Consider the following 26,621-nt stretch of genomic DNA (forward strand, 5'->3'; position numbering starts at 1 on the left):
TAGTTATACAGTTCGCTTAAATTGTTGAAATTAGATTTCCATCTGATTAACACTAAAGTGTACTGTTTGCTTAATACTCATATTGCTACACGGCCAGCTGCCAAACTACAGCTAGTATAGTTGATTCCTGCTTTCTAGCAACTAACGTGTGAAGAGGGACACATCGCAGCCCCCTCCCCCCCGTGAGCCTACTGTCTGCCTTCTTCAACATCGCATTCAAAGCACTTTATAATTTAAATAATTAAGTTACCGTGATTTGAAACTAATCGAGGGATTTAAATTACTACTGTACCGTCCTAATCTATGATTCTTACTGGATTTAAGACAATTTAACATCACGTGTCTTCGCCACTCTTAAACGTTACATTATAATATTTTTCCTACTCCTGTTTCACCAAGTGTTAACATTGAGTTTAGGGTTAATATTTTTGTACGTTTTGCACTTTTTAATCTTCATTAATTCCGTCGTGTTTAATGAATTAACACCGTCTTACAGGAAGTAGTAGTTTTCTCTTTCCCCTCGACGCGAGTCCTTAGTATCGCGATATAAACCCGTGGGAATTAAAACGTTTCCGTGGTTTCCGCTCCTTGATTTATTTAAATTATAATTATTAGTGTCTTCTTGATAATTCGGCGTCAGTGCCGCGCATAACAACACGCGCGATTATCCGTAAGGAGTGAATTTAACGTGTTTGACAGATTGACAGCTGGCGACACACGCACGCGCAACTTCCGGTGACGTGCCACTCATTGACAAAGTTTACGTTAGCGGCGTCTTGCTAACAACTTTGCTTGCCAAGTGCTACGATTTTAAAACTTGTGCAAGGTATTTAAACACTCGTTTTAAGACACATTCTGTGTCACTTACGAGCGACGGAGTTGTTTTGTCTATGCGGTAAAGTCATAAAACTTTATTGATCGAACAAAAGTACGACTCTATACTACACACAGGAGCCTCGTTGCGTTTTAAACGCCGACGGCGTCCTCCTGTGGCTATTCACGGTACCGCAGCCGAGGAACTTTTGCCAACAAAATTAAAACGCTTGATAACTTTAATTATTGACTAACCAAAGAGTTTGTTTAAATAATTAACCACCGTTTTCAAGTACTTAATTTTGTTTTAATTAAAAGCAACACTCAACCAGTAGTGTATAGCTTTTCTCGTTGTAGTAAAAGTGTTTACCCAATTTTTAGGCACTTTTGGAAACCTCTATTGAATTAAATGTAATTTTAATTTAATGTGACTGTCCTTAGTAGACTTTTGTTTCCTAAAACCTGTAACCTCAAATGTATGCTGTGGTTAATAGTAATTTAGCAGACTAAATTGCTTAACACAATACTTTGTTGAGGGTTCTCAATTATTTAATGCATTGCCATTTAAAATAATTGGTAACATATTTGGATACCATCCTTTAATCTGTGCCTTAAGAATTTTGGTAAAATAGTTTGAATCAACTAATTGAGCCCAAAAAGCCAATCTTTAAGCATTAAGCATTTCCAGCATTGTCTAATTGGCTAACAATTAGTCCTTCCAAATTGAGTAAAGTGAGTTTACGCATATCTTGGATATCATAACGCTACTTTTAACAATGGATGCTTTGGAAAATGCCCTTGCGACCGTGACTAACAATCTCATTCCAGGCTATGCCGACGCGACAGCCAGCGCTAGCGCAGAGATTCTTGACACCAACATTGCGCAACTCGTTTGCGACGCTCAACAAGGGTCGTTAACCCACGAAGATATGGCACAAATCCTCAGCCGACTAATGGTGAATTTAGTGGCTAGGTGGAAATTGAGTGACCATGAGCTTGAACAAGTGAAAAGCGTTCTGACAGCAGAACAGCAAATTCACGCCCAAGTTAGCAGCAAGCTAACCGAGTTGGAAGCATGGTTGCATGAATCTGACCGCGTGGACTTGGGAAACCAAGTTACAAAATTGACACAGGAACTTAAAGTGAGTACACAAACTGCCCGCACGCATGAACAAAATTGGCATAATGCCACATCTGAAATTTGTGAGCTAAAAGAATGCATTGTAGAACTATCAAATCAGCCCACTGAAGCCCATTGGATTGATCTCCAAACTGAGCATGAATTTGACAAGTACTTGCTAGCTCTCGCGAATGATGAAATTGCGGAATTAACTCAAAAGATTAGACTTTTGAAAAATGAACGCAATGAAGGAAAAAGGCAGATGTTTCGCTCGAAATCTCAGTTGATGGCAATGGAAGAAAAACTCCGGCGATTGCAGCATCCATCCTTCAACACTGGCCGGGATGACGAGTCATCCCACGCTGAATCAAAATTGCAGCAAGTCCCACAAGGTAACACCAGGTGTCCATTGACACCGTCCCAAACCACTGCTTTGGAGGTCCCCGTTCAGGACCTGTCTCAGGTGAACTCTCCTTTGCATTTTGATCCACTTGTGGTGCACGCACCTGTTCCTTTTTCAGACGCTGCCACGTTGTCTGATGTGCTGCAGACTTCCTCTGCAAATCTTGGACCTGCTTCTCAGCCACCTGTGCCACTTCCGGTTCCCACTCGCTCCATGGCAAGCACTTCTCCAATTGCCGCTCAACACACACGGGGGCCCCCTCCCTCTGCAGTGTCACTGAGAGGAGCAAGCTCACCTGTCTCTGTGCTTCCACCAAGAAGCACACTTCTTGTTTCGGCACCCCCGCTAGGCGCCACGCCTTCTTGTGCGTCTCCAGTTGCTGCCAACCTTCCTTCTCCTGCTCAACAAGCAGATGCTTCTTCACCTCATCATGTGGCGCAACCAGGCATGTCTACAAAAGAGTTAGACACGATTGCCAAGCACATTCAGAAATTTCAGCCAAAACAAGATTGCTCTGATAATACTTCTGTGTACCTCAAAGACCTTGATTTTCATTTGAGGAGATTCCCACAGGCAACAACGGAAGACAAGATTTACCTCATGAAATTGACGTCCACTCGAGAAGTAAGTGATTGGATCGACCGCCAGCCGATCCACATCTTGAATGATTATCGAGCACTGTGTCACGCATTGTCTCGTGAATTTGATGGCCCAGTATCAGCAATGAGCTTTCTTGCTGCCTGGTCAGTAAAACAAGGCCGAAAGGAATCACCCAGCCTGTATTATAGTCGCCTGCGCAAGGCATACTTTGGGCATCGTAACGAACCCAACATGGAAGAACAGGTAGAATTCAAAACACTATTTTTGAACAACCTCCACCCAAACACAAGCCGCCTCTTGGGTGTGACAACTTGTCCTCGCACGCTAAGTAGCCTAGAGCTACGTGAACTTGCATCCAAGGCCTTTGTGTTTTTACGCGAAAACGCTGCTAAATCAGTGGAATCCTCTGTTTACCATGTTGCAGGTGGTTCAGACGAGGTCGAACGACAGTCCGAATCACAGCAAAGCGACGATGACATCGCCGCTTCCCCATCAAATCCTGCACAACGGCCTCAAAATGGTTCTCATCAGCAGCACCAGTACGGCCGCAGTGCACCTGCGCGGTTGAGTCATAGCTCCAGCCGTGGTTGTGAACGGGAGAAACCCTTTGCGAAAACAAAACCTCGCAAAAAGAAACCTCCCCGCACAAATAGTCCTCAGGAGCCCCCATCCACGTCAGGTGACTCCTCAATTGACAGCAGCATCTGGACAAAAGTTCTTGATGGGCTGCGCAAATTGTCCAACGACAGTCAGCCGACAGCCATCAATGAGCCAGAGGTGTCGGACAACACCGTTCTTTCAGTCCAACTGGATCCAGCACCTTCTTTGCCTTCTGCCAGTGCACCTGTTACCGAGTCGAATCAACCATTCAAACAGCTCTTAGGTAACCTCAAGATTAAAGGTGCATCGCGTAAGTTCTATTTGAGGACGACACTTGAACAAACATTAGACTATGACGCTTTGGTTGATCCTGGCGCTGACATTACAGTAATGTCCAACACGCTCTTCAACCAACTTCAAGCCATGCTGAAGAACAGTGGCCGGACGCTCCGCGTCAACCACTGCTCAGTGGAGATCGGTGCATTTGCACTGACTAACACCCATCTGGACTCCATGGCAACGTTACACTGGACGATTGGACCACACAAATTGGTCCACCCTGTGTACGTGTCTGCTGTGGAATCAGTCCCGCTCCTCATTGGTCAAGATCTGCTGGGCCGCTTCAAGCCCCTGATAGATTACGACCGACGCAAAATCTGGTCACAGGTGCGGCAGCCTCTGCCAGCAGCACCGCTGACCAAAACTGCCAATTGTTATGCGGTAAGCCTAACAGAGACTTCTTGTGAACCTGTTCGGAGTGTACAAAACTCACACCAGGACTCTCACCCAACTCAAGGGGGGACCATGCCTGTTGTCCCCGAGATGCCCTCAAGAGGTCACCTTCGCAACACCAGCTCTCCCCTCGGCCAAGTTGAACGTCCCACTCAGGGTGTGCAACTCTGCCACCTTACGGAACGCGACTTGGATTGCACCTCTGAGCTATGCATGACACAAATTGAGGCCGTTGTCCTCACTTTTGAAGCAAACCATTCAGCTTCACCGCGGACTTTGAACTTGAAATCACACTTGAAATTGTCATCGAACAACCCAAACAACACAGTGGTTGTTCTTTGCAATCTGCTTCTGAGCAATTTGTTACCCACCCTGCCCACCCTTGCAATGCAGATGGTGCACACCACTGTCCTGCCATTCACTGCCCCCGCTTTCGCGCGTGCAGTACTTCTTTTGGGCCACACGTTGTCAGCCTTTGTGCTCAACAACACTTATCTGATTTCAATGAACTTGCAGTCCATTGTTCTTCTCTTACTTTTGCTCATTGTGTGGCTCACCGCCGCCGCGTGTCTTCCTCGTTCGCCTGTCGACGGCTCACCTGTTCATGCCAAGACATTCGCTTTTGGTGGTCACCTTTTGCTTCCTGTCATGGGCTTTCTTCTTGCTCCTCCGTGGACCGCACATCTCTGCCGTTCGTGGCTCCACGTAGCCGAAGGGGGGGTCATGACATCATACGCCCATGACATGACACATAGCTGTCAAAGGGAGGTCATCACAACAAGACTGGACCAGCCAATCAGGTCCAACCTCCATGACCTCACTTCCTTGGTTACAATTGAGGGACGAACCTCGCCCATCTTTGTTGACCATCATCAGCAGGTACAAGATACACTTGTGATTCTTCCTGTGGTTCATCCTCAAGATGACTTGGAGCTTTTGGCTCCCACCCATCAGGCACCTATGGGTGCATTTGCCTTTCCAACTGATGCAGGACCCAAACGGTCCCTTCCCAAACAGTGGTTTCAGACACCCTGGCGCCTAATGGCTAACACATTTTTGCTGCTGTTGTGTATGAATGCGCTAACGACATATTTAAAGTGGCTAGGGCCAAACCTAACCCCCATAACGCCATTGAATAGCCAATTAAATTTGTGCTTCACCCATTCGCACACCTGCACTCATACGTATGACACCATGTGCATAAACAAACTTCCTAGAAAGTGTACAGTGACTCAAATGATCTTCAGCAGACTCCCCAAACGACTAAAGCGATTGGTAAGAAATGTGCTTTTAGCTACTGCTTTTATTAGCTTCTTATTTAAAATAAGAACCTTAACTGTTAACGCTGTTAGTCCAAACACCGTTAACTTTAAAATGGCAAAACACGCGAGTCACGACCGAGATTCCTTTTGCCTAACAACGCGTAGCAAACAAATTACCAATCTACCGTCTCCCGACAAAACAACCAAAAGGACTACGCTAGTCCTCAATCTGCCTAGCATCACGCTAAGCTGAACCAAACTAACCACGAGACAGTTTGTTTCTTCTCGGTGTCCCAGCCAGAGCACGCTCACACGCAAGGTGTGACCGCGCTGAGACTTGACATGCTGCACTAATCTGTTTGATACATCAACAGCTCAGTTGTGAGAACGTCTTCTCGGCCTGCATGCTCCCTGAATACAGCGTTCTTTTGCCCTAGAAAGACCCAAAGTCATAGTAAGAACCGAAAGTGCCCCCTTTCAGTCACATTGACATGACATTCCTACACAGGCCTCTAGACAACTATTGGACTTCTATTTTTTCACTCTTGTGTTCTTCTCCTGTTGCGTCTGTTACTTTCCCCTTCCACTCTATACACGACACGTAGTGTAGACCTAGAGGGAAAGATAACATCATAGCCAACTGCCGAGTCTAGCTTTAGCAAAGGGAGGGGAGGGGTGGGTTTGCACCAACTTTGTACTCTGGTAACTGCATTGTTGTGCTTCACCTGTCCACCTGCCGATGCCACGTCTAGAAGTGCCGACCGAAACGTTCTGTCGAAGAACGTTTCCATCGCCAAAGGGAGGATCTGTAACGATTATCGGCCGGTTGTAACTTTTTGCAACCTCAGTTCCAAAGGAATTGAGCTCCTGTGGCCTGAACATGCCACTGTGGGGGGTGGGGAGGACAAGAACATCCCCCACAAACAGCCACAAATGCTCTGATTGACACGCGCACGCGCACACACACACAAATCAGAACAGTAAAAGCCTTCTTAGAAACTTGACTTTCTTATTTTGCAACAGAACAATGAATTATGAAATGTTATGTTTGCCATTTGTGAAATGTTGACTCCATGAAATGTCATGAAAATGTTCCATTGCAGTGGCAGATTCTCCACTAAACTTTCATGTGTATGCACGTTTTAATAGTGTAAGCTAGGTAACATTTCATTTGAGGTATTCAATTGTACGTGTTGCATTGGTTGAATTCTGACCTTAGAATCTTAACACACATGGGATCCAGATTCAATCTGATTAGTCTACCAAAAATCTCCCCAAGCTGGTAACTTTCCACTGTGGTCTCACCGGCCCCCCTGGTGTGGAGGCCGCCGCCTTCCCAATTTAAAAGCACGCTCCCTGCGTGCTGCTCCCTCTCTTCTTCTCCGCTGCTCTTTGGCTCCCGCTTCTTCGCTGCTCCTTGGCTCCTTCCTGGTCTCCATCGGCGCGGCTGCCAGACAAAGGGCTAGCCCAGCTAGCTTAACCTCCAGCACACGGCAACGCACAGAAGCCATCGCGTGTAGCGACAGGCGCAGCGAAACACGCTGCTTTTAGTCCCTGCAAAGGCTCAACGGATGGTGCTTTTCCCAAGCACGCTGAGGCCTTCACCAAGAGGGCCTCTCCCAGCCAGCAGGTTGACCCCGTGACGCTCAGTTGGCCAGCCGGACGACCTGTCTCTCCCTCTCCTGAACTGAACCTTCTCCATTCTATCTTCAAACGGGCTTGGCGAGTCTCCATCCAGGGTCCTGCTTCTCAGACCAACCCCATCTGTAAGTGCAACTTTGCAGGCCTTCGCCCTAGTACAAATTGGTGCAAACTAGGTTGATTGTGGGTCCCATGTTGGTTTGATTTAAGAAATCCATCACCTTGGTTAAGACCGTTTCTCTTTTCTTCTTTTCTTCTCCTTTGATTATTTTTATTATTTTAGTTCTCGTTTCATTTCCTATCATAGTAGTTAGTTTTGCTTCTTTAAATTCTAAGTAGATTATCCCACCTAGGATAGAGAATAAACGTGCACAAAACTCAACCCCTGGTTTACTGTGTGTGTGTTTCAACAATTTATAGTGACCTCTAAGCTGAACAAAGAACTCACAAAATTGTAGTAAGGGCACAACCTTCATTTTAATGACTGATTCAACGAGGTTCTCATCTGTTATCCTGATAAAATTATCAAAAAGAGATGTGGTGCTCCGCAGGCAAGCTCAACTTAATTTAAATATTAAGTTTGAGTCTCCTTCAATTAATGAGACAATTGATTATTAATTTAATAATTAACAATTATTGATTTAATAATTAATTGGACCGATTTCCCTTACAGACTTTATTAGGGTTATTCCTCGGGGTCCTTTCATTTATTTTATTCAAGTGCAGTACATTCTCATGCTTGAGGTTGAATTTATGTAACCCAAATATTAATAATAAATGGGTCATATTTTCGCATAACTACTGTTGCTGCATGTTTTGGCCCTTCTATGTTTAAAATCCACGTTAATGGTCAGATGAAGGTAATATGCTTGTGAACCGAGTCGATATGTGGAGGAACGCAACGTGTGCTTGCATTAGCAAGTAAGCGCCTCAATATTAAGTATTTTTAGACATTGTAAGTCATTTTTTTTTAAACAATATTGTGACTTTTTTTTGTATCGCCAACCTCCCCCACAATATCGTGATAATTATCGTATCGTGACCTTCATATCGTAATAATATCGTATCCTGATGTTTGGATATCGTTACATCCCTAGTTAGTAATAGACCAGATTGTCACCACTCGGGATGTACGATATCCAAATATCATGATACGATATCACAATATAAAGTTCACGATCCGATAATTATCACGATATTGTGCTGAGGTTGGCGATATTTAAAAAAGGTCACAATAAAAATAATCGAGCTCATACTAAATAAAAGCACAAGATTGTGCTTTTGTACATAACAGCAATACATATGAACTACCTTTAATCTCTAATAACACTTAATATTGAGGCACTTATTCGCTAATGCAAGCACACATCGAGTTCCTCCACGGGGTGACTTGCTTCAAGGCATTTTACAAACCCCTTTATCTGACAATTAGTGTAGATTTTAAACATAGATGGGCCAAAATATACCTAATGAAAATTAAATTGCATTTTTTTTAAAAAGCCAGAGGGTGCTATAACTGCACAAATGGAAATCAAACAGGCTTTTTTTAAAACAGATGTGTAGCTTTTAAATATCGTGAACATGACGACGACGATATTGTAGCAGTTTTAATATCACGATATCATGATATTGCCGGTATCGTTACATCCCTAGTCCCCACCAACCATCTTTTTTTGATTGTGTTCACAATATAGAAGTAAACAAACACCTTCCTTTTATTCTAAATTTACCACCTCTGATAAAAATAAAAATAAAATAAAAAAGCCATTCCCGCACAGACTTAAGAGGCACCACCCCACCGATTGCGCTTGCCCTTTTTGTCAGTTTCCACCGCGGCATAATTAGCATGTTGCACTTTTTGTTCTCCAGCACTCAACCTGTCATCTGTCAAATAGTCACCTCCACCTCCGCCTTCTCCATTTTGACCACTCCGAAAGGGATGGGAGAAATGCAGTGCGCCAGAACGCTGAAATTGTTTTACGCTCCGAAGGCGTTCGCCAGGCACAAAAAGCTATCTCACCTCCGATTGCCGCCTCGCTCTTAACCCGCACTTAGGAATCTCCGCGAAAATGACCTCTCGCAAGAGATTGTTATCCCGGCCCATGTCTGCGCTACGACAGGGGGGGGTAATTGAAGGCATCGCCCGCCGCTTGAAACGTTTTTCAAAAAGAAAAAAAATTGCTCATAAATGTGCTGATCTGTCCATCACTGAGCCTTGAGAATTTGTCACGTTTGACACAAAACATTTTCAAAAGGGAATTGATATTGAAAATCCTGCGCGGCCTTGCTTACAAATGCACAATTTAAGAGTTCCCAGCTTTTTTCTTATATAGCCTTGAATCACTTCTGTGCAGGAAAAAGGGGATAGCAACTAAAAAAAAAATATTTTCACTCATGGAAGCACTTCATACAGTATACTAGCACCACATTGACAAATCCTTTGAGCAATCAAGTATGCGCCGTTTATCAAAATTCAACTTTTGTTATCAGTTTATAAATTCAATGCCACTCTGCTTACCTTTTGGCTTTGACATGATAGTACCTTTGAGGTATGTGCGTGTATTGATTTAAAATTTGTGTTCAGCACTTCTGCATAATAATAATTTTAGTAGTCACTTGAAAGTGGCTCTGGATCTTGGACCAGCGACGCTGATCATGGGTGGAGAAAGTTGGTGTAGGGAGTGGTTATTGTGTAAATCCCCAGTTTCTTAACAGTGGGTCAGAAGACATAAATCGGCAGATTGAAGATTATAAAAAGGGGAGTTCCGTGCTGGTTACAGCACCGCCACTTGGCGGTCGGGAGGGACGAAATAGAACTGAAGATCCACTCTGGTGGGATTTCATAATTTTTCATAAAAAAAAAAAAAAAAAAAAAATTTTAATAGAAAATTGAAATTACCAATGCTTGGTTAATTAACAAATTCCAAAAGCTAATCCAGTAAAACTTTATCACTTTTGGGACAAACTGCAATCACATAACCCACCTGGTGCTTTACATAAAATGCATATCTGATTGTGACAACTGCCTTTGGCCCAACAGGTCGGGAGAAGCTCCGCCCCTCCCCATTCCATGTCACTGCTCTTTCATGCAGAATACAATTGCGCTCATAATTTTTCATACCTTTAAGGTAAGGTGAAAAAAAAAGGCTTAATGTCTATAAAATCCAAAATATTGTGGATATCGTTTTGATATTTTGAAGTTGACATTAGTAGAGATGTGCATGTCAATTTTGATGGCTGACTAGTTATAACATTTTTGTGTCATTAAGCAACGTTTAGGTTTTGTACATGTATAGTTGTACTCATAAATGTACATACCCTAGTGGTATGAAAACCTATGAGCACAACTGTTGAGGGGAAAAAAAAAGATATAATTGCCAATGTCCTACGTGACTTTTTTTTCTTACTGGTCACAAGAATATGAATAAGAATGTTGGTTAGCGAATGAAACCAACCAACTAGAAACTTTTTTTTTTTTTTTTTTTAGTAGCTTGTCCGTCCCTACCTGAGGGCATCCATGGATCGGAGGAAGGCTTGTCCTTGGCATTCACCTGCTCCCAGTCCAGGTCATCGTCTCTGCCTTGGCTGTAGCCGCATGCTGCCAGCGGTTTCGCAAAGTTACAGTCGCCTGCAAAAAAAATAAAAATGATCTTCAATTTAAAATCACAAGAAAAATAAGCACACCTAGAAATAATCCACAATATGCTTGGTCAGGCGCAATGTGCACCTCTCTCTGGCTGATCATCATGCCGAATAGAAATAATATACAAAAATAATAGTAATAATCCACAGAAAAAAAAAGTACCAAAAACTAATCAAAAAATCATCCATATCATCATCACAATACTCTCACGCAATTAATTTGTCAAATAATTAATGTGAAGGTTCTTATGGTCAGTTATTCATAATCACCACCTTGCACAAGAGAAATAACTTCAATGCCTAGAATTAATCCACAGAATCCAGAAACAAGATTGGTCACAATGTTCAGTTCTTGTGTAATCTAATAAAAATATTGCATAATTTAGCCAGTATTCAAGGATGGCCAACACCTTGCACAATAGAAATTAACACACTTATTGAAAATGCTGTAATCCAGAGAGTTAAAAAAAAAAGAAAGAAAAATCTGCGACAGTTGGTCATGCACAGGTTGCAATATACATCACAATTAACAATACTGCCAAATTGCATATTTGAAATAAATAAAACTACTGTACCAGAAACAAGCCACAAAAAATAAATAAATAAATAAATAAATAAAACTACTGTACCAGACACAAGACACATACAAAACAAAAAAGTCCACGGCACTATCAGACGTAATGTGTTTGCGTACTTTTTGTGTCATAGGATTAATGCTCTTGATCCTCTCATCAGTTATGCATGAAGCCACCAGTTTGCACAATAGACATAACTACAAGAAATAGTCCACAGCGTCTACGGCACATTCAATCAGGCACGACTATGTGAATATGCTGGCGTGCTCTATTTTTCTCATCTAATTAATGTTATCGCTCAAGAAAACTAGTAGAAATAATCCACAGACAAAAAAATAAAATAATAATCCTCAACATTCAGGTTCCTGCATGAGCACTCGTGCAAAGTATGTGCCATGATTAATGGGTGCCTAAGATAAATAAATGCAGCTACTAGAAATAAGAGCGAGTCAACAAATAGCCTAGAGCACGGCTGGTCACAATGCACTCGCACAATGTCGGTGTCATATGAATTACTGTCAAATTTCATGATGATGACCGCCACTTTGCACAATTGAAACAATCCACAAACAGGAAAGTCAAAGTTGTCTTAAAGTGAGTCGACATTGATTCAGTTGAGTTGTTTTTAGCAATATTGCTGCGGCGAAGAACCTTATTGTACTTGTGTGATTAACTGTGACAAGTAGGGGTGGGAATCTCTGACATGAGGCCGATTCGATATGTATCTCGATACACAAGTTGCGATTCGATTGAAAAACGATTATCTTTCAGAACAGAACGGTTCGATACGGTTCGATTAAGTTTGGGAACGATACGATTTTCGATTCGATACGATTAATTTCAATATTCAAAACTTATAGTGACATTTGTTGCTTGTAAACATTAATCTTAAAACACCACAAATTTTTACAGTATCTACAAATGTGTAAAAAAAGAACAACAACAATGTCTTCTATATTTTTATATATTGAATCAATTATTTAAATGGACCGGAACAAAGGGCTGGGCGATATGACTGAAAATGTATCAGTTTAAATATTTATTAGTTGTTATTGACAGTTATAATTGTTTTTTGTTTGGGTTTTTTTTTATTCAAAATAAGGATCAGGAAAACAAAAGGTTGATAATTCAATTTGAAATATAAATATTTAACCTTTAGACAGACACCAACACAATTAAACAGAATATGTGCACATTGTGAAGTATTTCAGAAACATAAATTTAAGACATGAAATAAACCTACCGTCCAGCCAAAAGAAATATGAAGCCACCTTATGGAACAATAAATCGATCAAACCCATTTTAATAACTTAATATATCCAAAAAATATTTCCAAAAGTGCCCGAACCTTTTTATCAACAATTTTTGTTTTTAACAATTTTTGTTTTCCTTTGCCATCACATTCATTTTTGGTTAATGTATGATATCTTTTTTGTTTTTTTAATCTGAGACACGATGATGACCACGGAATCACTACTGTTTGTTTTGTTTTTTGGGCTGTCGTTCATTTTGAGTTTGATGACGTAATTGCGGGCACGTCTCAGTTCTCCTATCTGCTGCTCATGCTAGTTGTGTACATTGACTTGGCTGTAGAACATACCTGTGTCGTTTGAATCCATGCATTGGATCGTCACGGGAGTTATTCTTTTTGGCTCGCGCGCAGTACCAACGCCGGCCCGGGACATACAAGTGCACCGAGAGGACTCGATAGCCATGGGAAATACCGAGATGTACGGCACCGGCTTCTGCTAACTGTCTCCATTTGCATGTTGTCACTCGTTTTGCGCGCGTGCGCCGTGTCGCGAGCACGGCGTTGACGGTAGGCTCCCCCCCAAGGTGCGTAACGTCTTTGCATTATGTTTACAACATCCGGGGAATGAAGCGTCTCCGAGCGCTACTTTTCTAGCTCTCTGTAAACACGGAAGTAGCTTGAATAGTGCTGCTACTGAAATGTAAACAAAACAAGTAGAGCACGGTGCAGAACTCTTGCTATTGTTATGAAAACCATAAAGCCTCACTCGCAACCGATTCACAGCAACGCGATATCCGGTCCACAGCTTTACAAGCAATGTATCTAAGGATTCCCGGCGGATTTTGTATCGGTTGACAAGTCTGCTACCGATACGGTCGTTTAGCTCCCCTTGACGACCGATGGTTCGGTCGAATCGTTTTTTTGTCCCACCCCTAGTGACAAGCAGGCTTTTATTTTGGGGACCTTAACTCATTTGCTTGTAAATACGTTTGGGGTTTTTTTGTTTTTTTTAATGTTTTAAGTGTCCCAAAGACGTATTTATACGTTATTATTATTTTTTTTTCATGCTAGAGCATACAGGAGGCTTTGATGCAGCCTCGCAACTGCAAAGAACGGTTGCAGAAATGGTAGTTATTACACAAACGGCCAGCAGGTGGCAGCAGAGCAAAGGAGATCAACCAGGGCCATGTAAAAAAAGCTAAATTACTTACAATTTTAAATAGATTTGTGAAAACTGATGAAACTTAGCTCTCTTCTAATGCTAATTGCTGCAAAACGGAAACAGATAGAAACATACTTTTTTTCCTGATGAAAGAAGTGACTTTTATCTTTCTTTTGATAGGTTCCATGTTTTTATAGCAATTGAACACAATATTCTGTGGGCCTTGCAAAATCAGTCAAAATCCAGTAAAACAGCCGGGAGCGAACGGGATTGCTTCTGTGAAAATGGCTGGGAGCGAATGAGTTAAAGGCCACAAGGAGTACCTTCAGCTGTTTTTCCGTTCTGAAGCAGCCTTTCAAATTAATACGTCTAAAAATCGGCCAAATAAAACGCAAATAAGACCACATGAATCCGCCCAACTTTGCTTACGTGTTCCCTGTTCCACTGTTGCTGTGAGACAGCAGGCCAAAACAATATGTCATCTCTTTCTGACATTCCGCAGCATAAAGGCTACAAGCTGATGGGCTTCTGGGTTTTTTTTCCTGCTGTTTTTCTTCTCCATGTTTTCCAATTCATCTCGGCGGTGACATTTTCAGTACAACGTGCAAATGAGCGACGATCACGGGATAATTAATATCCAGCTGCATAGGGCAGCCGCTAATGATTTATTTGCCGACTTGTCTGCTTTCGGCCGGCGGTGGGGGGGAGTAGATGTACGAAAATGCCAAAGTATCAGAGGTAACATGTTGAGGAATGGTCCACAGGATTTATTTTTTTGGTCATTAAAGCAAAGGATGTGACTTTATGCAAGCTAACTTTAGTTTGATGTTGTTGGTAAGAAAGGACGAGTTCTTATGTATATATATCAGAAAAACAAGGAATGTCTGACAATGTTATTTAGGCAAAAATGGAGAACGAGAGAAATAAATAAAATGGGCATTAAAAAAAGAAGAAAAAAAATTGCCCAAATTCATAGGTTTTTTTTTTTCATTTTAAAGAACGGCATCTATTTATAGAACACTTAAAAACAACCATAGATGCATATAAAGTGCTGCACAATTGCACATAAAGTAAAAATCTGACATAACAAGAATAAAAAAAATAACAAATACAGAAAATACAATAAAATACTACAGATGAAAACTGAAAAATTTGAAACAATTCGAAGTAATTAAACAAATAAAAAATTCAATGCTTAATACTGATGAGAAAAAAAAAATCATTCATAGAGACGAACACCTGGGTTGGCAATCCCGGTTCTCGAGGGCTGTCGTCCTTGACTCCTGCAGGTATCCTCCAACACACCTGATTCGAATGATCAGGATCGTCATCAGGCTAAGGCAGAGCTTACTGATGAGCTGATTATATGAATCGGGTGTGTTTGAGAAGAACACACCTAAAAAGAATACCTAAAACAGATCCTGATCCTGTTTTCCATCTCCTCCTCATCCAATACACCTTCTGCAGAGCTTGCTGATTAGCTGATTCGTTGAAGGAGGCGTGTTGGAGGAGGGAGACATGGAAAACAGGCTGGACAGGGGTTGTTGAGGCCCCAAACCCTGATCTAAGACCTCCAGGACTATGAGGACCGGGATTGCCCACCCCTGTCAAGTCAAGTCAAGTCACGTCAAGTGCTACAGACACCACATATTCATGGATTTAAAAAAAGCGTTTCAGTATTTTTATTTATTTATGTATTTATTTATGTATTTATTTATTTATTGATGCATATTTATTTTTATTTTTGTCCTTTTCCCCATTTTCCTGCTAGTCAAATTTATTTATTTTTTGATGCATATTGATTTTTATTTTTGTCTTTTTTTTCCCAATTTTCCTGCTAGTCATGAAAAACAAATAAAGTATATTTTTTGTTGGTTGTTTTTTTTTTTATTATTATTATTATTATTAGCCCAATATCCGGGTACTCCATCCCTATTTAAAAAAAAATAAATAAATAACATCTTGGTCTGGAAACATTACAGAGATTTCAAGTCAATAATTTCTAGAATTGTCAGATGAAAAAAAAAAAAAATCACTATTGACATTAATACTTCCCCCAACTTCCAAAAAAAATCCCTGCAGACATCTCGTCTCACACAGCTGTTGAAAAAAATTGATGAAATTCAAAGCAATCATTTGTAGAAATGGCGGATAACATCAAACGAAATTCACCACAGACATCATGAATAGCTCCTCCAACGCTTTCAAAAAATTTCAGTTGACCAGCATGGAAAAAAAAAAGAGCATATATTTTATATTGCGTGTTTGAAAAAAATACAAATATATGCGTTGCCAAGATGCAAGTCGGAGGGCATTTCCATGATTCCTTGGCCGCGGCTTCGCCGCCACTGGCTGGCTTCCATCAATATTTGCACTCAATAGTTCCAAGATCCTTCGCCTCCCCTCCCCGAGTCACCCCAGGCCGCCCACCGTCCTCTCACAGCACGACCGCGTTCAAAAGAGGTGGCTTTTATCGGTTAAGGTTGATATTCAAAATCGATGGCGTCGGTTGGTGGCGAAATGTATTCCGACTCGGCGGGGGAGGGAGAGGACGAGGAGATGGAGGAAAAGAAAGAAAAAAAAAGTCATCAAAAAGAATACGCACAAAGCGGTTTAGTTCGGAGGGTTGTTTTTAAACGAACGACTCGTATTTAATAATGAATCAGAAAGGTGTCGCCGGGTGCCTTCAAAGGACGTCATCAACACTTGCGAGCTATTAATGATTCACTGGGTGCACATTACACATCCTCATCAGAGATCTTGTTATGAAATGAAAGAAGAAAATAGTACTCCACTCGTCTGGTATGGAAAATGTATTCATTCGCAGGAGTGGCCAAGGGACGACATTAGTTATTGGTGGGAAGCCTTCATTTGTGCTCCGAGTCCCACACCGCCCCACTGTCATATGGTGTTCCGCAAGGGTCTGTATTAGGGCCCATTCTGTTCTCATTATATCTACTGCCCTTGGGCTCCATCCTTAGAAAACATGGAATTTCTTTTCATTGCTATGCGGATGAGACCTTCATTTGTGCAAAAAACATTTTATATACTGATACATTATAGAAGTCAGAATATTCCTGGTTGATGAATACAAAATATTCCAAATTTTCCTCATACGGTGCTGCGTTGAGATAAGTTTAAAAACATTGATTCTTCATTCATTTATCATTCATCATTCTTCTTCATTGATCTTCTTTTCTAATGTATCATGAAGTTTTATTGCAATCTGTAGAGATTAAGATATATTTTGAAGCTCCAGATGACAGACTTGTTGGCCGGCGAGCCATCATAGAGAAAACTGAGCAAGTCTTAAAATGGCCGCCCCCTGAGATGGATTCAAAACGAATGGATATTGCTGCTTAACTAATTTTCCACAAACGCAATATTAATCAGAATGCCGACTACTAGTTGGGGCACATACAACTTATTATTGCAACGAAATGTTTTGGGTTGATTTCTGCTTTTAAAGCATTTTAACACCGTCACATACATGCTATTCATTAGCCTACCTATAGCACTAACTATCGTGTTAGCATTAGCGATGTAACGAAATCGAACACAGTTTGGGACTTGCTTGGGCATATTTAACAGTGTTGCCGGTAACGCGTTACACATTACATTACATTACATTACATTACTCAAAAAAATTTGCTTTCCAAAGTAACTAGTAGTCTAACGCGTTACTTTATTCTCCAAAGTAGTCTGATTAAAGTTACTGTCCAGAGATTCAATGCGTTACTCCACATTTTCATGAAGAGGGCAAAATATCTCACTGTTGTAACAGTCACAAACAACTGCCGCTAACTACGACGATGAGGCGGAAGTCATTGATCACCACACTGAATTCAGCCATGGTCTGGTCGTGAATGGTTTGCTCTTTTTTTTTTTTTATCACTCACTCTCTCACTCCCGCTTACATCATGTAAGCCGCACATGATCTCCCAGGCGGCGAAGTGAACCTACACCATCCGGAAAGTGACGGTTCCACTCCTCCACCTGGAGCCCTTGTTTTTTTTGTTTTTTAACAATCCTTCGAAAATGTCCAAGGAAAACATCATCATAGTGAGCGATCGCCCGAATCATGAACACATTTTCTGGGTGATTCTTTTCAATAAATTCCAAAACTTCAGGTAGGGCGAGGGATCTTTTTCCAAAAAACAAAGGCCTGTCTCGTCGCAATTGAAAACTTACGGTGCAACGTAGCCTTCATCAATCATCAATTGTTTTTGTTTTTTCACAAATTCGTCAACTGTAAATTAATATTTACGTAAAACTATCTAAACACCTCAAGGCCCGAGGGGCGAATGACGAGGACGCTACATAGACACATTCTCTACATAGACACACTCTATTTTATTTCTATGGTCAAATACTCTTAGCCAATCGGATGCCAGGAAGATGCCAGTAATAGCCAATGGCAGAGCAGCTGTAAGTATGTTGCGTTCAGGAAACTTTGGGAGCTGCGAGTAGCAGCCCATACTGTAGTTTTATCTTGAAACTTCTTTCGTAACTAGAGGCAAATATTTTCCTGTTGAGGAGTTTCGTAACTTGAAAATTTCGTATGAAGGGACGCTCGTAAGCAGAGGTACCACTGTACAACAAAAAGACTGCTTTAGTGCCTTGGTAGGTGCTGCTGTTTTGGTTAGCAAATGATTTCAAATGGGCTTTGCGGCCATTAGCCATTTATGAGAGCATGTCGGCCTACTTAATACTGAACAACAAGCAATACATCATTGGCAGTGCTTTCGATCGGTACCATTAAGGTTCAGAATCAAGAAAATTACCCGTACTCCTTCTTATTGATCTGTCTTTCTGGATCTTGTCACCTGGAAATGACACCAGCTTTGCGGTGGCCCCAATCCATCAGTGAAAATGGGGTGGAGACGCCCCGCATGCAAATGAAAGCATCAATCAATGGCATCGGAATGCCACGTCTCCCAGCGGGGGGTTGATATCGTCGCCGTTGTGCGCCATCACAGCAAAAAAAAAAAAAAAAAAAAAAAATGGGCCCGCTGGATGTGCCACGAAACAATTTATACCCGAACGACATCGCGCAACAGTCTTTATATTCTCGCAGCGAGTACATTTCAAAGAAATCTATCCATCTTTTTCCCCGGACGGAGCCAGAGGCCACAATCAATACGTCAACCCCTTCGCACCGCCGCCAATTTCTCCTAAAGATTTTCACCCCCAAGTCAGACTTAAAAGGCCTTTTGTTCCAGCACCTGTAACGAAAAGTCGACTTTTTTTTTTTTTTTTTTTTTTCTCTGAAAGTTTGGCGCTGCGCTGCGGCATGCTACACCTCGCACACGCTGTCTTCTGAATGCCGGTGAGTGACTGAGGGGAGCTTTGTGGAGGACAAACATGAAAGACATTTCAATGATGGATTTTTTATTTTATTTTTTTTAACACCTTTTGTGTAAACTTTGTACATGGGATACTGAAAATGGCACCGTAGCTATGTAGCTTAAAAACAGTTTCTTTATATTTCTTTCTTTTTTTAAATCAATCCTAAATCATAGACAATGACACCTCTGGGAAATTATGACCGATAAAAGTCACCAACATAATTTCTACGTCCTCTAAAGTCATTACTGAAAGTTTTTGAGAACAAACCAAAAGTCACTGTGGACATTTTCAAGTCAGGATTGAGAAACGTGACGAGATTTGAAACGAATCATTTCTAGAAAAGACGCACACGGGATGTTCGATACCACTTTTCAGACCGATACCAGTTTGAGTACTCACCACTTGAGTACTCACTAGGGCTGGGTATTGCCACAAACCTCACGATACGATACGTATCACAATACAGGTGTCACGATACGATACGTATCGCGATACATGCATATCCCAATGCTTGATCTTCGAGGTGATACGTATCCTGATATATTACATTAATTTCCTCGCATTTTATAATAAAAGCCATATGTATACCTAAAGGATATGTTTGTTATGCTGACTGATAAAACTATTTTTGTTAGCAGCTCTTCTGGTTTACCACCTAGCGGCATGCCTGCTCTAAATGTGTACGCACGACAGAGCAAGGAGCCACTTTCAGACACACCGGGAACATTTATTAATAGCATGAGCCGATATGAGCAAAAATATCAAAGTATTAAAATTACAGATCTAAAATGTGCTTATTTGAAATATTTGGGGAAATAAAAACTACTTTTTTCATGTAACATGTTCTATTTCGATTTTAAACAAAATATAGGAAAATTGGTACATTAAGACACGTGCCATGTTAAGTTTATAAGTAAATAAATGTTGATATCCTTCCTCTGCTTTCATTTTTCTGAGTAAGACACAGTGTCCAATCACCGGTGAGCTATTTTTGCATTAATTGAAGGCAATTAACTTCAAAGACGCTGCTGGTTTTTATTTTTTAGGTACAATGCAAGCTGCAAAGGCAAACATTAACTGCCTATTTAAAGTTAACGAGCAATATCGATTCTGGCGCCTGCATATCGATACGTGTATTGTAATGAGGCCCGCAACGATATATTGCCGTATCGATTTTTTTAGCACACTAGTACTCACCCATACCGATACCACTAGTAGATTCAATTTCCCCCAAAGACCGCTATATTCCAATACAGAATTTTTCCTTAAAACTGCATGAAATTAATGACAATTTTCTATTCTTCTAATTTCTTGTTACTGATCGTAAAATGGCCACAAGAGGAGGGCCGATACTGGTATTAATGCGACTGCCTTACTGCTTGAAATAAGGCCAGGTAACGTCACCGGTACCAATACCTGGTATCCATACTTGCCTATCACCATGGACGTTATTAATGACGCCATCATGGAAAAATAATAGATTATTTCAAAAATAAATGAATAAATTACTGAGGACACTTTGAATACCTTTTCCAAAGCTAATAAGTTTCATAAATGCCAGATAGCAATGAAAAAGAAAAAAAAGAAAAAAGAAAAAAAAAACATCATAGAGCATTACTAATACTGTACCTCCTCCAATATTGATATATAAAAACCTGTACTTCCATAATCTGGCAATAGCCAGATGGATATGCGCTTCACTCAATTGAGTTCTCTGCAATATCCATCTGGTACCTCTCCACAGGTATTTGGTCGATAATAATTCGAGCTGATAGGATGATGCATCATTCTACATGTTTGTTTTAACCAATCACGGCCATGGGTAAAAAATTTCATCTTACATACCATAAAGGCATTTCAACATTATTTTTTTTTTACTTTATTATTTTCCCTTTTAGTGCAAATGAATATCGGCTCCAAATATTGGTAATCGGCCTTCTTGACTACTACTAATAATCGGCATCAGCCCTGAAACACGTATCAGTCCATCCCTAATATTTTATATAAAAACTGCAATAGTGGTGCAATATTGCAATCTCGAAAAGAAAAAAATCAAAATATGGATGCTGGTTGGACAAAGGACAAAGCCACTGTCAAGCAGCATCATTTCTTGTCATGCACGGCAGCCTGTACTCCGCACTCAAATGGATTCGATCCGATCTCTTCGCATTTGATATGCTAACTTGTTTTTTTAAAAACCTCGACGAGCCGTCACTCAATGCGGAACTCCAGGAAGAACTAATTAGCATCATATTTGCAATTACCGCCGCAGGACGCCAAGAAGCATCACACGAAGAAAATAGAAGTCGTCCAAACTCTCCACATTTGTCTTAATTGGTACGGAACGGAGATGAATTTGAAGTAGTTTCTTGACAGGTTCAGTGGTAGAGAACGCCGAGCCCGTTTTTTTTTGGGGGGGGGATAATATCCGTCAAAATGGGTGCATATGCGAGTAGAAGGCTGCCTGTCATTGTCAGCGTCCGTCGAAGGCTGCGTGTGATGTGTTGCGCGACTGTAAGGCACATTCATCAAGTTGATCGCTGCCATTTTGACGTGCACAACATAAGGCTGAAGGGCTTTCTTCACAGTAATGAATTTCCTCAGCAGATTTTTTTTTTTTTGAAAGACGCCTCAAAACATCTCAGATCGCTTTTGTTTTGCAAAACGCCGCCGCCGAGCGGGCCGCTGAGCTCGGCAGATTACCCGTGGAAACGTTGACTGCCGACTTCTTTATTTCCCGGAGAATCGATGCGGGCGAACAGCGAGACGTGATTGATAATGATATTGAGATTGATTGTCTAAATCCCCTCCCGCGGTTCAAAGTCCCCAAACAGATAATATATATACATGCAATTCAGTGCAGAGATGGCTCTTGGCAGGAGCTGCCGATAGATAAGTGAAATAGGGCCGGAGTGAAAAGGCCTATCAGTCCCTAAGGGGCTTAAGCCGCAGGATTCCGCAGCTCCACACTGGCCGCAGTAGAAGGAGATAGTCGACATTGGTTTTAAATTACCCGAGATTGCCTCTCGCTCTCGGTCTTCGGGGGCCGCCGGCAGCAGACGAGATGTTTGTTAAAACAAGTGTCCAATTGGAGGTGGATCGGGCCGACCAGCGGACCCGAATTCTTTCCTTGGCAGGTTGGACGGGTTGGAAGGCCGCTAATTGGCAGGGGTCTTCAAGGAGGTCTTGCGGCAATGATATTTAACAGCAAGATCGAAGCAGTGCTGATCACCATATTTTTGCTCCCCGGAGGCAAAAAAAGGATTTAAATTTGATACCCGCAACCTCTTCCAATATAGATAAAAGTAAAATCGCATATGAATTAGATATACAGTGAACACCCACCAAAAAATTGTACACTCACCTGCAAGATACGAAAATTCACGCGAAGAGAGAAACCGTAAAAAATATATTCTTTAATAGTTTTACCTCTGCCACACACGTTATACACCAAAACTTATATTTACTTAACTTATATTGTTGAGTGTGCCTGTGAGCTTTGACTAACAGCAACTCCAGCATGAGTGTGTTCATTGTGTTTTTGTTCTCCCGGCTGAAAAGTGTGTCCAAGACGTTGGCTCTCCTTTCCTACACGCTAGCTCATTTATACCATGATAAAACAATTTTAAAAAACGTGTGGAATAAACAGAAGATCTGGTTGGAAGCGCACTTCGTGACGGATTTCCCCATCTGAGCATGTTTAGTGAATTAGGCGCTCCCGGATTGCTCCATTTTTACCGGTTAATGCCGCGCAAAGGCTACACAAACCTTTAGTGAATCTACCCCTCAGTTTCTTAAACGAAAAAAAAACAAAACATAAGAAGTGGTTTGCCTTCATAGAAAATATGCTTTTGAATATGCTCTTACCCCGGGTTTTCACCGGATGCGGTTGCGGTGCGGTTGCGGTGCGGTGCGTCTTGACTGCGTGCTCCGGACGGGTCAATTTTTTTGTCAATCCACACCGGCTCCGCACAGCTGCGGTCCGGCAGCTCCGTCGCCGCCCACTTCCCAACGTGTCTCGCGGGACCGCGCGCGCGCGATCATGTGGCATTTCACAACGACAAACATACAGAAAGTCTGTGCTCAACAGAGAAGCAGAAAGAGAGGTGGACTTCTTTTGATTTAACCTTTTCTTCTTCTTCTGCTATGAGATTCCATGCAGCATCCTTTTTTTGGTTGTCCTTATAAAAAGGATGTGCCGTGTCATATATTATTTTGTGGTTTTCCACCTCCAATATAAACCTCTCCTCGTCCATGTTCGCTGGTGTCTAAACCGTGAATGAGCACATGGCCCGGCGACGCCCACGTCACGTTTTGCTGAAAAACTTGCGAAATAGGAGCTGGCGAGTGTTTTATTCTGAAAGGTAACCGGAAATTTATTTTGAAACTGCGTCGGTCTTCCTGTCCCGCTCGATGTGTTTTGAGGCCTACCGCTGCGCCGTCCGGCAAAAATAGAAAATAGGTCTATCCTTGCGGAAGGCCTGCGGCACGCCGCAGCTGAGACGCAGTCGACACGCAACGCACCCGCAAGCGGTGTAAACTGCACCATTCGAATGAATGGAATCTAATTGCTTGCGTCGCCGGACCGCACCGCAACCGCACCGCAACCGCATCCGGTGAAAACCCGGGGTTAGGAAGACCGTATTATGCATTCATATTGAGAGATGACATTTTAGTCTTCAATAAAATAAAATTAAAATAAATTGGAACGTGGGAGGAAGGCAGAGGAACCAAAGAAACCAAACCCCAAATCTCTGACCTGTGAGGTAGACGTGCTAAGCACTACCTCACCATGCTACCCCAATAGAGTGCTAATTAAATTTTGGAAGTAACTTGCTCAACACAGTTAATTTGTCACAGTGGTTTAAAGTATCGTAGCCGTGATGATCTCAGGGTATTGGACATGTTGGTAAAAACCCGTCAAGCCAATCATGCGTGAATGTCCTGCTGTCCACTGAAAGCAGACATGGAGATGGTTTACACCAAAATTAGCCTGCGGCATCGATTCCCAACAGCGCTAAGCTCAATACTCGGAGGCCGCGAGTAACCGAAACTTCCTCCACTTTCACATTTGATCCAGGTGCAGCCTGGCGTCAATCAATGCTGGGAAGAAGAAGAAGGAGGAGGAGGAGGAGGAGGAGGAGGAGGAGGAGAAGAAGAAGAAGAAGAAGAAGTAGGAGAGAAAGAAAACTGATTTCTGGTGAATAATGGATCCCGGACTGGGAGATCTCAAGAAGACGGAAGAAGAAAGAGCTCTGTGCTAAATCCCCCGCCACTCCCCCCCGACTCACTTCGATAGACAACAACATCCAGACCCGAAAGTCAATGACCCTTCAGTGTAAGGCACCTCAATCCTCCCAAGCTCCACTAAATCAACACTTCTTTGAATTCCGCTTGAGCTGCGCTACAAACGGCGGGTGAAATGCTAATGTTGCTATCGGTAGCTTTACCCTCTTGTCCCCCTCCTTTCCCCCCTTTTCTTTTCTTCCCTCTGTGTCGTTCCCAGCATCTAATTTGTCAGACAAGATTGTAACAATAGCGGAAATTAGTCCGGAGGGAGGAGTTCACGCAAAAAGGAAAGAATTACCGCGTTTGATCACGGAATAAACAAGAAGATTCTTTTGTTTTGTGGAACAATCACTTATAGTTTTGTAGCAGAGTGCTAGGGGGGGATTCAAGGTTGAAAGTCAAAGAAGTAGAAACGGCGAGGCTAATTAGAAAACGACAAGAATGGTGGAAACAATTCCTCTTGAGGGGGAGAATCTGGGTTATCGTATGATCATCTGGAAAGAGCAGAAATACCAACAATTTGCATTTATGTCCTCAGTCGTTGTCTTTAATTGACTTTACAACCAACGTTGCCCTCAATAGCTTGTAAACAACTTTTGTATTTATTATTTATTCATCTGTTATTGTTACACCACTGCTGATAGTTAATTTTACTGGTTTAATTGCATTACATATCTACATACTGTATGTATACAATGTATAGCTAACCTGCACAGCTTCAAATATCATATCCTTTGTCCACCGATCTCATCTCCCTCCTTTTTCGAGATTGCGCATCAATGATAGACCAGAAGATTGATCTGTGCACGATAATTGATCTGAGTGACAATTTCGTAAAGGTTAGACCGGTAGCTCTATCCTCTAATATCTATCCTCAAATATAACACAATCACACCCATCTGAAAAGGCACCCGCTAACGCTAGCTGACGATCAGCCTTAAATCCTCAAGTCACTTCATGAACTCCTTCATTTAACAGCGAAAAAACAGACAATATACTGTATGACGTGGTGTCCAAACTACGGCCCGGGGGCCATTTGCGGCCCGCCGTCCATATTTTAGTGGCCCGCAACATATGCTAAAAATGGCATTTGACTCAGTTCAAATAAAATAAAAACAAAAATGTTTGAAGATAGTCAAAGTAAGAAGGGAAGGTGTCGAAAAACACAGGTACTATTAAAGGTTATTTTAGTTTTAGTTATTTTAGTTAGCTTTTTACAAATAAAAACTAACTGAAACTACATTTTATGTTTACAAAACTAACTAAAATAAAACTAACTATAATTATAGCAAATATGTCCTTCGTTTTAGTCTTTGTTAATTAATTTAATGCATGAGCCTTAGGGGATGATTTTAACTGTGATTTTTAGTAGATTTATTTTGATATAAACCAGAATAATGACGTCACGCGCATGATGTGTTTTAAATATTGCGCACAAGTAATACACATAAAAAACTAAAACTAGTACTGAAACTAACTAAACTAAAACTAAGCATTTATTAAAGAACTAAAATTAATTAAAGAAAAACTAACAGAACCATCCTGAAAACTAATTAAAACTAACTCAATAAATAATCTTGAAAAATATAAATAAAATATCAAATATAAAAAAATTAATAAAACTAAACTCAAAACAAAATAAAAACTAAAATGAAAAATTCCAAAACTATAATAACCCTCCTGCCATATTACAAATAAATTGGTTTATATACTGTCGCATTTATTCTAAATAGGGATAAGCACAAATAAATTATTTGTACAATTTTTAGGACTAAAGACAATTTCTCTTCATAACATTATGTGGCCGTTGTGTCCTGATTTTTTGTATGTGGCCCTCAAATGAAAAAGTTTGGACACCCCTGCTGTATGATTAATCAATAACCTCTTTTTTTTTGTAAAAATGAATGCTAATGTTAGCATTAGCACCACTAGCATGTCTTTCTCTTGCTAGCTTTCATCTCACAGACCTGAAAGGCTTCCAATCAATCCTTTTCACCTTTCCATCTGAAGTCGTTAGTTTTTTGTTTTGACCAATCATATATTGACTATTTATTGATATGTATATGTTTTTGCTCCAGACAATGCTGCTGAATACACTTGCTGCTGCACATTTACTTCTGCATAAACAGTTTCTATTTATTCATGTACAGTTGCCACATATACTGCTGCTAAAATATGTAG

The 26,621-nt window shown here is 41.2% G+C and overlaps 1 protein-coding gene across 6 annotated transcripts in view; it reads right to left on the reverse strand.

Moving 5' to 3' along the window:
• The window catches only part of LOC144015910 (receptor-type tyrosine-protein phosphatase mu), a 267,193-nt gene that overhangs the window by 194,716 nt on the left and 45,856 nt on the right, over positions 1-26,621 (reverse strand). For all 6 annotated transcript variants that reach the window (XM_077516393.1, XM_077516421.1, XM_077516411.1 and 3 more), the window contains exon 2: positions 10,677-10,799. In XM_077516393.1, the coding sequence (XP_077372519.1) occupies positions 10,677-10,799 (123 nt within the window). The remainder of the gene's footprint in view (positions 1-10,676; positions 10,800-26,621) is intronic.

The sequence above is a fragment of the Festucalex cinctus genome, chromosome 1 (assembly GCF_051991245.1).
Source record: "Festucalex cinctus isolate MCC-2025b chromosome 1, RoL_Fcin_1.0, whole genome shotgun sequence".
NCBI classification, from domain to species: Eukaryota; Metazoa; Chordata; class Actinopteri; order Syngnathiformes; family Syngnathidae; genus Festucalex; species Festucalex cinctus.